The 17,580-nt window shown below is 41.1% G+C and overlaps 1 protein-coding gene and 1 non-coding gene across 2 annotated transcripts; one reads left to right on the top strand and one right to left on the bottom strand.

The window, feature by feature from the left end:
* The first annotated feature begins 789 nt into the window (after positions 1-789).
* LOC104449051 lies at positions 790-6,053 on the top strand. The gene is made up of 6 exons (XR_005551745.1): positions 790-853; positions 2,471-2,647; positions 3,229-3,413; positions 3,505-3,704; positions 5,260-5,421; positions 5,548-6,053. It is a non-coding gene; the product is annotated as a UDP-rhamnose/UDP-galactose transporter 2 (transcript).
* Positions 6,054-6,832: 779 nt separating this feature from the next.
* LOC104451758 (auxin-induced protein 6B) lies at positions 6,833-7,338 on the bottom strand. Its single transcript, XM_039315114.1, has one exon. The coding sequence runs from the start codon at positions 7,262-7,264 to the stop codon at positions 6,875-6,877; it is 390 nt and encodes a 129-aa protein (XP_039171048.1). The 5' UTR covers positions 7,265-7,338; the 3' UTR covers positions 6,833-6,874.
* Between the last annotated feature and the right edge of the window lie 10,242 nt (positions 7,339-17,580).

Raw genomic sequence — 17,580 nt, 5'->3', positions numbered from 1 at the left:
AGACAAGTTTTAGTTAGAAAAATTCAATCTGGAGATTGTTTTACTTGCTAATGAAGTGTTGCAAATGATGAGCAATTTCATCATTATTCTCCAAGCTATTAGGGATGTGCAAAGGAATCGGGACTTGCTCAAACTGTCGAGAACTAGATCGAAATCTCTTGGAACCAATGGTTATTAAGGAAACTAGTTTGCTCCCCGGTTCCTGGTTTCATGGGTAGATCCACCCACCGTCTACCCGAGTCGGATCGGTTATATTATAATAATATATTAATTTTTAATATTAAAAATAATTTCGAAATTGGCAAATCTAAAATTTAGCACTTCAATTTCCATCTTGTCTCGTTCATTGCTCTCTTACTCCATCTTGTCTCTCTTAGTTCAAACTTGTCCCTAGCTCCCTCTTCTCTCGATTCACCTTCGGATCTACTCATCTCCCTTCGAGTCTTAATCAGAACTCGATAAAACGGTAAGTCGATTATCTTTTCCCCCCTTGAACTTGAACTTTCTTTCCACATCATCGCCATCCTCGTGGCCACCTTTGCATTCACTTTGTTACTATCGTCCTTGTTGTTTTTGGGCTCGTCTTGAATCTACCTTCCCTCTTCCTCCTCCCCCTCCTTGGGCTTCTCCTCGTTGTGCCCGTTGTCCTCCTCATCGTCAATCTCAGTGGAGGAGCAGGAGACGGCAGAGGAGGAAGCAATGATGAAGATGTTGGTGGTGGCTAGGATGGAAGCGGCACAAGAGTCGCGACCACCACGGTGCCAGTACTTGAGGAGGCTAAAAGCTAACATGGTCAAGAGAGCCAGGATAAGGATAAGCAGATGTGGGAGGGCGAAAAGGGACAAGCGTGGAGGTTGGGCTGGTTCCATTGATCTAGCCGAAAACCGGATCGTCGATGTAGTCTAGTTCTTGAATGGATCCATGCAACTAACATATGGTTCCCAGTTCAAATTTTCGGAACCAATCCTTAGCGGGTGGTTCTCTATTTTAGGTCGAGAATCATCGGACCATGCACACCCCTATAAGTTATGGCTCAAACAATAAGACAATGAATGGTGCTTTAAATCCATGGATTTATTGCTAAGGACGATCAATGACCTAATTTAAGGGAGGCTAGATTTAGAATTTAAGTGAAAGTCAATTTTTTTTTCGAGAAAACCAAAAGTTGGGGTCGAATTGTCACTCAACTTTAAAAATCGTGATGTTTTTACATGACAAAAATAGTTGGAGTTAGATTTGTCACTCAACTTAAAGTTGATGCTTTTTTGGGAGATAAAAAAAAAAAAATTGGGCTAGATTTGTCCCTCGACCTAAAGTTGATGCTTTTCTTTGGAATTAGCCCAAAAATATTGTGGTTGTCGAGTTTCTCAACTATTTGTACCCTAGATTGGCTTCTAACGGTGGGAAATAATCCAATCAATCTAAAATTTATTATAGGGATGTCAATTCTATAATGAACTTTCCAATCTTAACAATTTTGTTCCAAATCCTTATTTTAAATTTCAATATAGTCATTTTGGTCATTTTTTGTCAAAAAATCGCTAACATAGTGACATACCATGTAGTTCTACCAACGACAACTAGATCGTTGTCTCATTCGTACAAAAATTGGTCTAAATGGTTGCAATGGAATTTTTCATAAAAGGTTTAGGGTTAAATTAGTAAAATCAAAGAGTTTAGGGCCGAATCGGAACTTGTAAAATAAATTTAGGATTGATTGGGTAATATTTTCCATTTACATGTGGCTCGAAATTTCGAGACGGGCTTGTGGCGAGTACATTTTACAGTTAAAAAAAAAGCACCAAAACCTTTCCACTCTAACCAGTATACAAAATTTGTGGGCGAGTTTAGAGAGAGAATATGTACTTTTCGGGTCTGTTAGAGACAAGGACAACGTCTAGAGAAGGCTCCGTAATAGTATATTTTATACGAGGATATTTTTTTTACTAAGTACGCTTAATATAATCACCCCGCGTTACTCCGTAAATAATGACCTTTAAGAGCAAAGCTCTTCGTACGGAAACAGGATCACGGTTCTTAATTACAGGATAAGAGTAGTAAAATCGGTGTCGGTGACGAGGAGCCTCTCTTCATTTCTCGAGTAGATTTCACGGTAGAGAGAGAAAGAAAGAGAGAGAGAGACGAGAGAGACGAGAAGGCAGGCGAGCGAGCGCGCGCGCGCGGGCGGGCAGGAGAATCGGCGCGGCGGCGGCGGCGGCTCCGGTGGAGGCCGCGGCGTGAGCGGCGACACGTCGCTCGCGGTCCTCCGGGACTCTTCCGCAGGTTGCATTAATGGCGCGGGCGAGGGCCCGTCCGAGTTTGCAGGCGTCACCAATTTCGTCTTCGTCTTCTTCGGCGTCACTGTGTTGGCATTTCCTGCGCTGCCATCTGGTTCCGACTGGAGTTTGAATTTTCTTTTTCCCCCTTTTCTTCCGGTTCGGACCGTTCGGTGCTGCTGCCGTCTTTTAAGTTTTTAGCGCTTTGGCGATCGGGAGATCGCGGCGGAGGAAGTCCGGAAAATGGAGAGAGAGGAAGGCGTCGGCGGTGTCGGACGCCGGAGCGTGGGCGATGAACGTGATAAGCTCCGTCGGCATCATCATGGCCAACAAGCAGCTCATGTCCACCGGTGGCTACGCTTTCGGCTTCGGTGAGACCTCTCTCGAGAGTTTCCGTTTTGCATGATATGCGCCCGCGCTTCTCCACCGAAACGCGTTCGTCGATGGATCTGACTCGGAATTCGAACTACCTCTGCTGCGTTGAGCTGCTCAAATTCAAACGATCTTCTAAGTTTCAGCCGTCCTAGATTTGTAGCATGCTGATGCTTGATGTGTACATGAAGTAGTGACGATCAATTTTGGCCCGCACGGATTGCTTTCGGTTTCATTTTCTACTAGAAATTGCAACGAAGGGTGCGTTCATGTAGTTTAGCACGGAGGAGATTCCGCCCTGTCTGTTGCCTGACTAGTTTTTCACTGGTTAGATGGAGATTTTGAGGTCCTAGTGTGAATGGAATCATTGGTGACTAGGTCGCTCAACTGCTTGAAACGTTTCGCTCAGACTTCCGAGTCGGAACGGTAGAATGCAGATTCATCACTAGAATATCACGAGGATTTATGCGACTGTATATAATCTCTGTTTCCCATACATGTTCAGATTCCTTAGATGATTAATTGTTCTAACTTTATGTCTATGGTGTATTCAGTAATATTTCTATGCCATGTTTGCCAGCGACAACATTGACCGGGTTTCACTTTGCCGTAACTGCATTGGTCGGTCTGGTTTCAAATGCTGCTGGTTATTCTGCATCGAAGGATGTCCCCTTGTGGGAGCTTCTCTGGTTTTCCATCGTAGCTAATATGTCGATCACGGGGATGAATTTCAGCCTCATGTTGAACTCCATAGGCTTCTACCAGGCATGGACTTTATCATTAAGCTCTAGCTAATGCATATGTTTTTCGTGATTCTCACCTTTGTTCACCAATGGTACCATTCAATTTCCGGCAGATATCAAAATTAAGCATGATTCCAGTAGTATGCATCATGGAATGGATCCTTCACAATAAGCACTACTCAGAGAGGTGAAATGGTCTGTAGTGGTTGTGGTTGTTGGTGTAGGTGTTTGCACAGTGACCGATGTGAAAGTCAATGCCAAAGGTTTTATATGTGCATGTTTGGCAGTCCTCTCAACATCTTTGCAGCAAATTGTGAGTATCATTTCATGCTTGATGCCTATATATACCATCAGTCAAGTTGCTTTTTGATTTGTCGGACATTTGTACGCTCACCTATTGTCCATGTAGCAAAATTATGCCTTAATCCATTATTAGCCTTTGATGCTTCACTGAGCTTTTGCTGTTTCATTTGATGCCATTGTCATTCCAGTCACATAATCAAAAAAGTATCTAAGCTCAATTTTGTTCTCTTTGGTTGGAAGGAATTTGCAATTATACAGAGAAGTTGAAGTTTACTTTAGTTGATATATTACACAACAGATCATTCATCAGTTTGCCCTACTTTTTCTTTGGGCAAGCTTTTAATGGGTTGTCCAAGCCCACCTGTAAGTGAAAAAGTTCATTTTTGTGTCTTAGTAGACCTTTACTGTTCGTAATTTCAATACATATATGTTCACTGTCAGATTGTTTGGCGGTCTGAACCTGTCACTTTGGTTGTATTTTGGTTTACTTTAGATGGCTACTAAGCATGACGTCCATGCCTTTGAGCAGAGTAGTTCCTAATAATGTAGTGAAGTGTTAATTTGGACCTTCTTTAAGGAGAAAAAGAATCTGGTTCCTCTGTACAAATTAATAGTGAAGTGTGATTGAGGTTTATGATCATTTAATGGGAAATGAGGTAGTGGCTTCACAGAATTTCAAATCCTCTTTTTTTTTCTCAATGCTGATTGTGGGCATGACTAAAAGCCACTTTTAATGAAGTATGGGTATTCCCATAGTGTTTGCAATTGTTCAACATTAGCCAATAAAAATTGAACATGTTGTACAGAAATTCAGGGGTCAATGGAACACACATTGTGGCTTCATGGTGATTGAGATTCCCAAGTTGTTGTTGGAATATGAGTCAATTGATCTTGAATGTTGAATGAGGTCAAGTAAATGTGTGGCTCCATCAGAAAGTACCCGACAATGCTTCCAGAATTTACACCAGTCAAATGAAGGGGAATACACTTTTGTTTTTGACTTTTGTTGTAGCCTTCATTGCATTGATTACGTGTTTGGCAGGAATTGATGGCGGTAGATGATGTCCAATAATTATTATCCACTCTCAGATGATACCTAACAATGCCTTGGACTTTCTGAATTTTGGCTAGTAGATGAGATAAAGCTTCATTATAAATGTGCTTCCTGTCTTTCTTTGGGTTCCTAGTTTGCTTTGACATTATCTTATGGGTATTGTTGGTTGGGCGTGACTCTTGTTGGCTTATTACTATTGTTCCTCTGGAACATAAAGAAATCATTGTGGGGTGATAACTGCAACAGCAATGTACTTGATGGGAGATTTCATGACTTCTATCCTCCTAGATCAACACACCTGTAACTTCTCTTTTCTATTTCTTTTTGAGACCACAATGTAGTGTTGTGGAATCATCTTCATTTGTGTGTAGTAATTGATATCACCAATTGCCAAAATCCATCTGCATGGTTTATGTAATATTATATTTATTTTGTATTGCGCTTATCACACCTTGTTAAGTTCTTCGTGAGAAGTTCTCTCATTTCTTCTGATGCACTTCTTGTTGTTCAGTCAATAGGTTCCTTACAGAAGAAGTACTCGATTGGATCTTTTGAGCTGTTGAGTAAGACGGCTCCAATACAAGCTTTATCTCTCCTTTTCCTTGGTCCGTTCGTTGATTACTTTCTCAACAGCAAATCCTTAAGAGACTACAAGATGTCATATGGTGCTCTTGTAATCACTCTGTCCTAGCTCATAGCTTTGTTGCTATTATTTTATGCAAACCGATGTAACATATAAATAGTTTGTTGCACATATTCTCTTTGTTCTAAAATTAGTTTGGACTTTGGACATATGCAGCTCTTCATCTTTCTATCATGCACATTGGCGGTCTTCTGCAACATGAGCCAGTACCTCTGCATTGGCCGCTTCTCTGCAGTATCCTTCCAGGTCCTGGGTCACATGAAAACAGTATGCGTCCTCACGTTAGGGTGGTTGCTCTTCGACTCTCAGCTTACCCTCAAGAACATTATGGGCATGGTCATAGCAGTCGTTGGCATGGTGATGTACAGTTGGGCTGTGGAGGCCGAAAAGCGGTCAAGCGCGAAGCCTACGGTAGCTCCTGCCCAGGACAGCATCACCACAGAAGAGGAAACCGAACTTTTGAAGGAGACTGCTAAGACAAACTTAGCAGCGAAGGATGTTGAACTTGGAGAGACCAAAGAAGGATGAGTTGACTTTCTTCTTCGTTCATAGCTTTCGGGGTCTTCCATGTGTGATCCATCTGCTGCTGCCGTTTACTTTACACCATTGTTTCGGATCTCATTATCTGTTTATAAGATTTCCCATCTGTATACATGTGCAAACGACGGATGCTTGGGACCAAAGGCAGCGATTGGAGGTTGGAATGTGAAGGACGATGGGCTAGGGAGCAACGAACAACTAACAAGCGCCACGTGGCCCAGGCACGCTAGATAAGAGATGATTAAAGGTCACTTAGAATCGCACAAATGCATGTCAATGCCGTTTAAAAAATCGAACAAGAACATATTCCAAGAGAGCATTATGCCTTTAAATCAAAATTCTTACATTTCCCGAGCATAATTATGCGGGCAATCTCTGACATTTTCCATAGGAAGATACGGGAACCCAGCAGATCTACAGAATCAAGTTCATTTGAACGGAAGACTATCGCCATCTAAAACGGTATCCTTACTAGATCTGTGCGTGCCTGCTTAACCAGAGGGCAAAGATGACATACCTACACCCGTAAGCTAAGGTCGAGATTACTGATCCTCCAAAGACAAATCGATCGGCTTATCATGCTTCTCGTAACGATTTCCTTCTGAAGTCTTCACGAAAACAGTGTAACAATGCCGAAAAACAATGGGAACCTGAACGCGTCCAACAATATACGAGCGGTTTGACAAATTCATTTCATTGTATCTGTGTATACAATCACAACTTACAGTCGATTCTATGCTCACGTCGCGCGAGCATTACATGCCGAGCGACGGCCAAAAAAGAATCTCTCTCTCTCTCTCTCTCTCTCTCTCTCTCTCTCTCTACAACTTAACGGGGGGGAGACGGGGTCGAGCCGTACAAAATCCACAGGCAAGCTCCCATCTCCTTGAGCACACGAAAAGAATGGTGTTCGGGGACCCGAAAAAAAGAATGAGGCCGAGATTCATCGAGAGCGATGAGGCAAGTGTCTGGCGTTCTTGGCGTCGCCGGCGTTATGACTGGTGTGGAACTTGGAGATGAGGTCGGGAAGCTCCATGTAATGCGCGGTGGGGTTGCTGGTCTTGAGGAGGTGGACGAGGTACTGGAAGAGGTCGACCTCGCAGGCGATCCGCAGCGCGCCGTCGTAGGAGTAGCCGAACTCCTCCTCCGACAGCCGGAGCAGGTTCTCGAACAGCGGGTGGTTCAGGTAGTTGGCCTCCATCTCGAACTTGCACGGGGCGTCCTTGCCTACGTAGACGCGGACGTGGCCTTCTGGGACGGCCGCCTCCTCGGCATCGACGGAAGCGAAGCTTTTGGCTCCGCAGCACCACATTTTCTTCACTAGGTTGCTCATTATCGTCTTCGAGTGATGGACCCTTTTGCCTGTTCTTGATCCCTGTCTCTCTCTCTCTCGCTGTCTCTCTCTCTGTTTCTCTCTGGAACTGGCGATGAAGATGATGGCCGGGGACTATACGAAGGTTATTTATACAGAGGTGTATAAAGAATGGGGAAATATGGAAGGGGGGTATTGGTCAAACACATCATTATGGCGAAGGTACGGGTCGTATAATTGCATGAATGATAAATTATTCCCACTTGAGAGTTATTCAAATGCTGCGAATATAGCTGAGAGAGGGAGGTGAAGCCGCGGGAAAAGTGGGTCGGCTCGTTTTGGCTTTCTTTCCAGGAAACCGGGGGAAGCCGAGGGAGACCTGAGAGGAGAGGAACTCCCATTGGAGTCTGCTCTGGAGAACAGCACGTCGGGTAGGTGGAAGAGCATTCAAAGAACCGAACACGGTAGACAAGATTCCAGGGTCGCCCATCCCCTCGTGTTTGATTGATGTCTCATGAATGACGTCTCTAAAGATCCTTCCTTACTAAGCCAGGGGTATGGGTAAATGTTCAGGCCGCAAAAGGCACGAGATTTCGAGATCACTTATTCAAATCTTACCAACTTGTAAAATTTGTAGGTTTGAGTCAAATGAACAAGTTGAAGAACTGAATTTTACTGGGTTCGTGAGACTTATAGGGCATTTTGTGAGTTTGAAGATAATTAGGTCTTGCGTTTGTGCAAATGGAATATAAAAAATGAAAAAAAAATTCTTGCTTAGCACAGCCACTTAGAAATTTTGTGAGGAAAGGTCGAGCAACCAAAAAAAAAAAATGTTTTGTAATCTCAAAATGCACTTATCATGTTACCTGTAACTGATATTTTAAAGCTGAAACACTATTATTATTTTTTAGCACTAGCCACATATTCCACTCAACCCTTTCAGTAAACTGAAATTATAAATCATATGGGATTTATAATGTATTATTTTGTTTTAGAAGTTAGAGTTATTTCCCATGATCTTATGTTACTCTTCTTCCCTACCAGCTCCGGTCAAAATGACCTTATGCCGTAATTGTAATGCCTTACTTCAAGGATTTCCGGACAAAGTACAGCCCAAGTGTCAAAATTTGGTATGAAGAAATACTTAAGTGCCAAAAGTTAGAAAAATGACACTTAAATACCATCTTTGACAAAATCTACTAAAAATCCTACGTGATAATTTTTTATTATTTTTTTCATCTATGTGGCTCGTCGAATTCGACTCAACAAACAGAGGCAAAAATGACGTTGTTTTTAAATGGATTCAAATATTAATATAAAAATTAATTAAAATAAATTATAAAAATAAATAATTATTATTTTAATAAAATAATATAAAATAATTTTTATATATAAAGGGTGGGGGAGAGGAGGTAGCGGTTGAGGGTTGAGCCCTCGCCGCCGCCGCCGCCGCCTCCTCCTCGCTATCGCCGGAAGGACTAGCAATGGTGGGGGAGTGTCGGTGGGGTCATCGACCCTCGGTTGGCCGGCGGTGAGGACCCGCGAGCCCTCGCCGAGAAGGGCTAGCAATGGAGGGGGAGGGTGACGGTGGGCCGGCTCGGCGAGGGCTGCGGGCCCTCGCCGCCTCCCCACCGCCGCCGAGAAGGGCCGGCGACGAAGGGGGGAGGGTCGGCTAGGGCTTGTGAGCCCTCGCCGCCTCCTCGCCGCCACTGGGAAGGGTCGGTGACGGAGGGGGCAGGGTTGGCCGGGGTCATTGGCCCTGCTTAGATCCAACGAGGGCTCGTGGGCCCTTCTTGCCTCCCCGCCATCCCCGGAAGGGATGGCGACGGAAGGGGAGGGTCACTGGGGTCGCCGACCCACGGCCGACCGGCGGCAAGGGCTCGTGGGCCCTCGCCGCCTCCTTGCCGCCGCTAAGAACGGTCGGTGATGGAGGGGGAGGGTTGGTCGGGGTCCCCGGCCGATCGGTGGCGGCGAGGGGTGCCGTCCCCCCCAAATATTTGAATTTGTATTTTAAATATTTTAAATAAATTTAGTTTTAAATTTAATTAGTTTTTATATTAAATTTTTACCACGTCAAAGACAAAACGATGTCATTTTTGCATTTTTTTAGCTACATCAACGTGCAAAATGACGTCGTTTTGCACTTACCTCACCGGAAAATCGTCATGTCAGCATTTTGGCTGAATGAGCACTTAAGTGATTCATTTTGCTTCGATTTTGACACTTAAGTGTTCCTTCGTGCCAAGTTTTGACACTCCAGGTATTCGTACCTCGAGGATTTCCTCAATACTCCTCGGTATTATGCCAATGCATACCTGGTCTTGACATCTGTTGGCTGATACGACAAGATCTGAAAATGATTGATAACACGTCATATGATCAAATAAAACATGCGTCGAATATAGTCATCAAATTTCTAGAAATACCTACACATTTTTCTTTTCTTCAAACTGGAGTAAAGACCTTATGTCAAAAGCCTTAAGTGTGCTAACTGAAAGCAATTCTTTTAATCAAAAGAGCGGGGAGTGGCAACAAGTACAGATGTATCCTTTGTGCGTTCCCATAAAGATGTCATGCTGGCTTCAGTATGAAGTATAGCTTCGGTGAATTAGGGCTACTCAAGTTTATTCCATACCCGAAGATTCAAGTTTAACGAGCTCGCCCACTGGAGCCTTTTCAGCCTACCAGAAGCTACCAAATTCCCCACTGTTCACTCTATTTGGGGCGACTTCTACTTTTGATTTTTAATATTTTAGTTTGCAAAATTCAATCTTCGAGTTGTTTAACTTGAAACCCTCGAAACTTTTTAATATCGATAGACAAGATCAACAGAATGAGATGGGTTCAACCTATGGCCATGGTCATCAATAGACCTAAATTTGACTGTCTCCAAAGATTCTTAGGGAATGGATCCCCAACCCCTCGATGATCATTATCCCAAAAAAAGAATAAAATCTGACATATCGAGCATAAAACTTTCAAATTTTTGTATATCACGGCGTTTTGTACAGTAATTATGAAAAAAATCAAGTTGTTATGACTTGATTGTTCATCTATTATTGATCACGGAAGCGTCATTGTATTTGAGCTAAGTTACCCCTACATAGAGAAAACTCTTCTAATATTGTCGCTCTCGCTCTCAGCGAAGCCTGAGCCGAGTGGAGCCAAGCCAACCTGAGCCGACCCAATATATTAGCTGTGGAAAAGCTGTAGTTATGCATTGATTAGGAGGAAAGGAATATGAGCAATAGTACTAAACACATGAAGCTGAGATACGTTTCCACACAGTCTCCCATAAAGTAATAGATTTGCAGTTAATTAATACCAACTATCTTACATGCATCGAATCATATATAAACTAATCCCCACATTATTATATAACATATATATATCAAAATGCAGAAAGTCAAAAGTCAAGTGGGAACTCTGATCGCTCTGTCTTTCCTCTCTCTCTTTCTCTGTATGGAAATAGCAGTACGAAGGAGGAAGCTTGATACGGAAGTCAAGCCAACTACGAAGCGCGTACAGTTCGGACTCCTCGTCATCATCGCCGTCACCATCATCTGCAATTATTAGGGTGAGGAGCGTTGTTGCTCCATTGGCAGCGGTGTGAGAGAAGTACCGAGAAACTGCCATTTCCACAAAAGAAAAGAAAAAAAGCTTGGATTTTTAACTGCTTTATCATCATGGGTGACGCGGCTTTATCAAAAGCGGGTCATCGCCCCCCATGTGGGACTCCTTCCATTTTTCATGTGCGCGAATGGCTTGTTCTGCGATCCGTCGGATAAGGGGCAGGTTTTTCCTTTTCTCCGCAAATGGTTTTTTCTGTTGCGGTGGGGCGATCGTGATTGTCATGGCCCCTTGAGGAACCCGTCTAAACTTGAAGACTATCAATCATTGAGATGGGAGTTCGGAGGGATAAAGAAATGCAGAAGCCGTACAGGTAGCGATGAGAACGCGGGAACGGACTCGGTCGAGACTTATTGCAGATGGAGAAGAAGAAGAGCCATGATTAATGGTATGCAATTAAGGAATCCGTGAATTGATAATGCCCTCCTCAATAATGCACCGCGCAACTCATATCTGAGAAACGAGCCGTGTGTTCTGTGCGTGAACAAGAACGCAACGTCCGCGGTGCGCTGACAGAAAGATTAGGTTATGCTCGACTTCAACAATTGCGCGAAGCTAATTTTACGGCAATCCAACGGACTTGATCCCACGGTTCTAATACCGATCAGAGCAACTCGCGTACGAACCTTTCGGATACATAATGTGCGCTATCTATGCAGGTCGGATATGGTACGCTCTTTCTTGATACTATATGCTAGGGGTGTTAAAAATCGAACTGAACCAAAAAATTCGATTTTTTTTTGTTTGATTTGGTTTAATAAATTCCTTATCGGTTCGAACTGAACCATTTACACCCCTACTACATGCTATTACTAATACGATGCAATGCATCTGCGTGGAAGCCTGAAAAATTTGTGAAGCGAAGATTCGATATATGGGGCAGCTCAAGAATTTGAGTGTGCTCATGATTCGCTGAACCGTTCCAACGATAATAATACCGGGTGCACCCGTTAGTCCATGAGCTGGAGTGAAAGGCCAAGACACCTCTTTTCTTCTATAGAAACTGCAAGCCCATGAAATACCTTGTTTACCTCATAAATCTGGTAAGGCGCGAGCCAAAACCCGAACGGTCGATCCATGAAACAGGCATATCGAGTCAAAAATGGTCTAACCCATATAGGCTCGTTTAACTTGTTTCAACCCTATTTTCATGTACTGCAAATCTAGTGAATACCCGACCTTGACATGTATTATTGAAACTTTTCGATATTTAATCCTTACGAAAACTCATTCCCATACTGAGGTAAAAGTGCAGGCTGAGCAAGCATAAGATCGAATGATGATGAGAAAGAATGAAGAGAGAGAGTCATAGAAGTAGCTTGAGGTTAAGTAAGTCGTAACCCGTTTGACTCATTTAGCACCCATAATATATGTAAATCTATTTATGACCGATTTGCTTAATATAACTAATCCATTTATGATTCATTTAATATCTATATGGATTAGGGAATGGGTTAATGATCCATTTTAACGAGTCCGTATCTTTGACATGGAATTGTTTGCTTTTGGTTATAAAGGGCGGAAGTACAGCTCAAGTGCTAAAACTTGGCATAGAAGGACACTTAGGGTGAGCATGACAACGATTTTTGGCTGGGGAAGAGTTTTTTTTTTTTTTTTAAGAAATAGTTCTTTTCTATTTCTATTACAGGGAACAATTTCTGAGCAAAAGAACGCGTTTGGTAATTGCACAAAATTTATATTCCAAATTTTAATTTTTAAAAAATAAAAATAAAAATAAGAAAAATGAATAGATTAGATATTACATAAAATTGACAAGATCAAAATATTATTAGATTAATAATACATTTGCTTAGGTGTAAGAATTCTAGTCGAAGATGAACCTGTAACATAGGTGGTATTGTAATGGAATGTGAGCTATTATCTTATATCTGTGTGTGAAGATCTTTACTCATGTAGTTTATAGCCTATTGAATTTAGGTAGCGCTTTGTTGGAATAAGTATTCACAAACGGAAGTTTTGAACTATAACTCTCAATAATATATTTTCTTTTTGCGAATTTTAATGTTTGGTATAGCAAATATTGTGAAAAAAAAGCACAAGGGATATTGTCGGCCAAATTAATTTGTAGTGATTTCCTTGGAAATAAGTTTTTACTCTTTAAAAAGAAAAATTGTAATTCTAGTGCATGGTGGCTTGGGGATTTTAGTCTTCTAATCTTGACATGGATGTCGGGTTGGGGTTGGAAATTTCCGACTATTGGAATGGTGCATGCATGGCCTGGCTTTGCTATCATTATGCATTTAGTTCATAGTATGCTCCTAAAATGCTTAATAAAGACCTCGGTCTCTTGCATTTTGAATCGTCGATGCATCCCATCTTGTTACTACTTTTTACCTTGCTTCTTCTGAATTACCTTGCTTTCATTATAAGGTTTTGGCCAATTTTGATGAAGGGGGGTGTTTTTCTTCTCCTCTTTTGCTTTTTTTCTTTCTGGACTAGGATGCAAGCTTCGGACGGCGGTTTGTAGGTCTTGAAGTGTCAACTATACAATAGCTTACAATTTGTTTCTCTTCTGTTTGTCCACATTTATGATACATTCAATGGCATTTGTGCTCATGGAGATAGAATTGGATGACCTTAATACTATTAATAGAAATGTATTCATAATAGTTTACAAACACATCGCAAAAGTTTTCAACAAAAAAACAAAAACACATTGCAAAAGTCGAAAATAAAAAGTCATGGAATCTCTTGTATATTGTGATCCCTTGCCATCATATTTGCAATATTTTTCCTAATCATGTTTATCTCAGCCGCCTCATCACGTGATGTATCATCTACAGCCTCGTCTTCTGTAGATCCAAATGGATACTCTGGATCTCCATATAGGGCAAAGTTCCTATCCATCTTGTTTTGGTCGCGAATATAATTATGGAGAGTACAACATACAATTACAATATATGCTTGCTTTCGAATTGAAAATGGAGGCATGTGTCTCAAAATGGAGAAGCGATTTTTTAATGCCCTAAATGATCTCTCGATAACATTTCTCAATGAAGAATGCTCATGGTTGAACAATTCTTTTGTTTTTCTGGGCCGTCTCATTCTACCCTTATACTCATTCAAATGATACCGTTCACCTTTAAATGGAGTTAAAAATCCTGTAAGTGCTGCATAACTGGAATCTACTACATAATATTTTCCTACAAGAATATATACATAAATTTGTTATGATATGCAATAGCTATACAATCATAAAGAAAATCACTTGATATAGACAAAGCAAATACTTGGTGGTGGTTGAGGAAATTGCAATTGAGGAGTCTCGAGTACTACCGAGAGAACCCGACAATCATTGGTAGACTCTTCCCACCCAGCATATACGAAAGTAAATTTAATATTAAACGAACAAGCACACATCACATTTTGAGTGATAGTCTCTTTCCTGCGTCTAAATGTGATTTGTTTTGATATGGGGACGGATGCATTAATGTGGGTGCCATCAATAGCACCAATGCATCCCTGTGATTTTGTGAAAGTATAGCGTTAGACAATATTATCAGTTATATATATTTTAATAATGTAAAATTGATATAAAAATCATACCTTGAAGTAACGTCCATGATTAGGATCGATAAGAATCTCCTCTGGAACAATATCAAAAGAAGGCGGTCTGATAATTTCTTTTGATAATTCGAGAAATGCTTTTAATACTAGAGTAAAAAACTTATTGATTGTTTGTCCCGAACGTTAAAATCTCTCACATAAATCTCTATTTGTGTTTTTGTGACCAACCATAGATAAGAAAAGCCCAACTTATTCATCTACCCTTACATATTGAGTATCTTTCAGCCACTCTCTTGCCTTCATCAGATCACATAGGTTAAGAAAAACATGTCTCTCTAACTTAAATACTTCATATATCCTATATGAATGTTCGTAAACAATTTCTCTTACCCATTCGGCTTCTGATAATTTATTGTCCCTGATAGGCTCTTTTGTATGCAAAGACATGTCCAAAGTAACAAAAGATAACCATGCTATTATTATCTCAATATCAAACTCATCCAAATACCATTAAACTACTTCTACCTCTCCATTAGACACACTATTTGATTCATCTTCCATTGCACCTATGCATCACATAAATACAAGAAAATCAACATACATATATGTAAAAATAAAAATAAAAAACAATAGAAACCAATAACGTAAGCAATAGAGTGACAGCAAATCAAATATAAAAATTCAACACAATCCATCATATCCAAACCACAACACAAATGCAAAAGTCTCAACATCAATATCTTGAACAACAAAATAACAACCAACAACATAAAAAACATAATCTAATAAAACTCCATGCAATCCACGATACATTTCCTAACATTCACTAAAGACATTAGAGAAGTCCATATCTTCTTTCAGTTGGGGTTTTGATAAAAGCCTCCCTCCATGTGGCATTAACGCAGGCTCGTTCTACTGCTTTATTGTAAAGATCTTGCTCCAACGTAGGCATGACAAGTAGGATATCAATTATAGTAGATATGGAGAATGAGTCTATAGGTGGTGATGTGACTTGTGAGTTGACAGAACCACTCACAGATTGATTAGTCATACTTTTGATCATATCTTGTAAGGCTTTGCAGGTGCTAGCAACACGAAATGATTGACTCCTCCTTCTCCTCTTACTATTTGGAGTTTTATCCATACTATGTTTGTCATGAACTGGAGTAGGAGTTTTGTCAGACATAAAAACTTTTTCATCAATATGGTGTTCACCAAAGTCCTATGGTCCATCGTTTGCATCATAACCACCAATGCCAAGTTCATCCTACATCACCAAATCTTCGGCATTTCCTGCCGCATACTCCCCGGTAACATATATATCACCAAATACAATACACAAGTCGGGATATTGATGAAACACATTCTTCTTGAATTTTGCCCACTCAATATTATCCTGCAATTTTCATAATGATGACATATATCATCAATACAATTAAACAGCTTGCATGTACATCTATAGTGATCTGAAAATGATCAAATGTTAAATCATACATTGACGTGAGATTCCCATATACTTGGATCATCAACAACTTTTTTGTTTACATTATCCTAGCCAAATTTGGATTGTGAAAGAAGCTTCTTGAAACTAGCATATTGCTTTTTCAATTTGTTCACCTTGTTCTTCAATTGTACTTGAGTATATTGAAGTTTTGCTTGTTTATTGAATTATGTTCATATGGTATTCCACCCTGTTTTGTTGAAAGTAGAAGAGGTGCGATTTCCCTTTTTGATCTCTTCTACCAACAAACTGACGTACAAGTTGGTTAAATGCTTAGTCCACTTTGTGGTGAATGCCTCTTTTTGGGATGCCATGTAACCTTCACTAGTTGAGCATCATATGAGTTCAAGACAATTGAAAAGAGAGTGCAACATGCTACTTCATTCTTTTCTCATCACCATTTTTTAGATTAAAGAAAGACACAAGTACCAAATCTAGTTATAGGATGATATTATCTCTAAACCTTGGATAGCTATTTAGTGCATAAAAATGTCTTTATAGTAGCTACAAGCATCAAACCAGAATCAATGGATCCAACTCTAAACCTTGGATAGCTACCCAATGCATAAAAGTTCCTAAAAATGTCAGTATCTTTGTCCTTTTGTGTCGTAATCTAGATCCTGAAATGTTCCTTAGTGCACTCGGAGGAATGCCCTTTTCACTTTGAGTTACTTTTTTCCTTTCAATGTGTAAATGCCGCTATACCTTCAGTCATTGCAGCTTATGTGTAGGTCGTACATTGACATCCAAACATACTACGCTTGCCTTATACAAGAGCCTTTATTTGGTTAAGTAACTTCCTAATATAGTAACTTGGATTGGCTAAAACAGAGCATTTATCATAGCATATGGTTAAAACAGAGCATCGACAACTTCAACTACTCACGCGCACATGCATACACAACTATCTCATTTCATTTCATACTCCCACTAGCTTTGAGAGACAAAGAAGCATAGAGAAAAGTGCACCAAAATTTTGGTTTTGTTCATCATATTGGCTTTGGTTTGTTTTAGTCAGCCTAGCTGATACATGTGAGAATCAAGGGCAACACAAGCACGAGGGAAGTAACGTGAGAGAGACGAGCACAAACAGATGCAATGCAATGGAGGTGACATGATTCAACTTTAGAAAAAGTGAGAATCACTACTCGAACAGGTATAATGAGAAGGAATCAAAGCAACAAACCCAATTTAGGGCAAGACGACCACGAGACGATGCGATCAGAGAAAGGTGACCAGAGGCGACAGGACCAGAGGCAACGGGATTGGAAAGAGGTGATCGGAGGCAATGGCACTGCAGGCAGCGGATTCAACTTCAGAAAAAGTGATAATCACCACTAGAACATGTATAATGAGAATGAATCAAAGCAACAAACCTGATTTAGGGCAAGATGACCACAAGGCTACGTGACCAGAGGCGATGCGACTGGAGAAAGGTGACCGGAGGCGATGGGACTAGAGGTGACGGGATCGGAAAGAGGCGATCGGAGGTGACGGGATTGCAAGCGGCGAGATCGGAGAGAGGCGACCCAACCGGAGCGATGCGACCAAAGTGAAGCAACCAAAGACGACGGGATTAGAGATGACAGCACCGACGAGAGGTAGAGGCGATGGGACTGGAGGCAACTAGCTTGGAGAGAGGCGACCCAACTGGAGGCAACGCCATCAAAGAGAACTA

This window comes from Eucalyptus grandis, chromosome 6 (assembly GCF_016545825.1).
Source record: "Eucalyptus grandis isolate ANBG69807.140 chromosome 6, ASM1654582v1, whole genome shotgun sequence".
Classification (NCBI taxonomy): Eukaryota; Viridiplantae; Streptophyta; class Magnoliopsida; order Myrtales; family Myrtaceae; genus Eucalyptus; species Eucalyptus grandis.
Note: the sequence above shows the minus strand (reverse complement) of the source record. Positions and strands in the feature narration are given on the sequence as shown.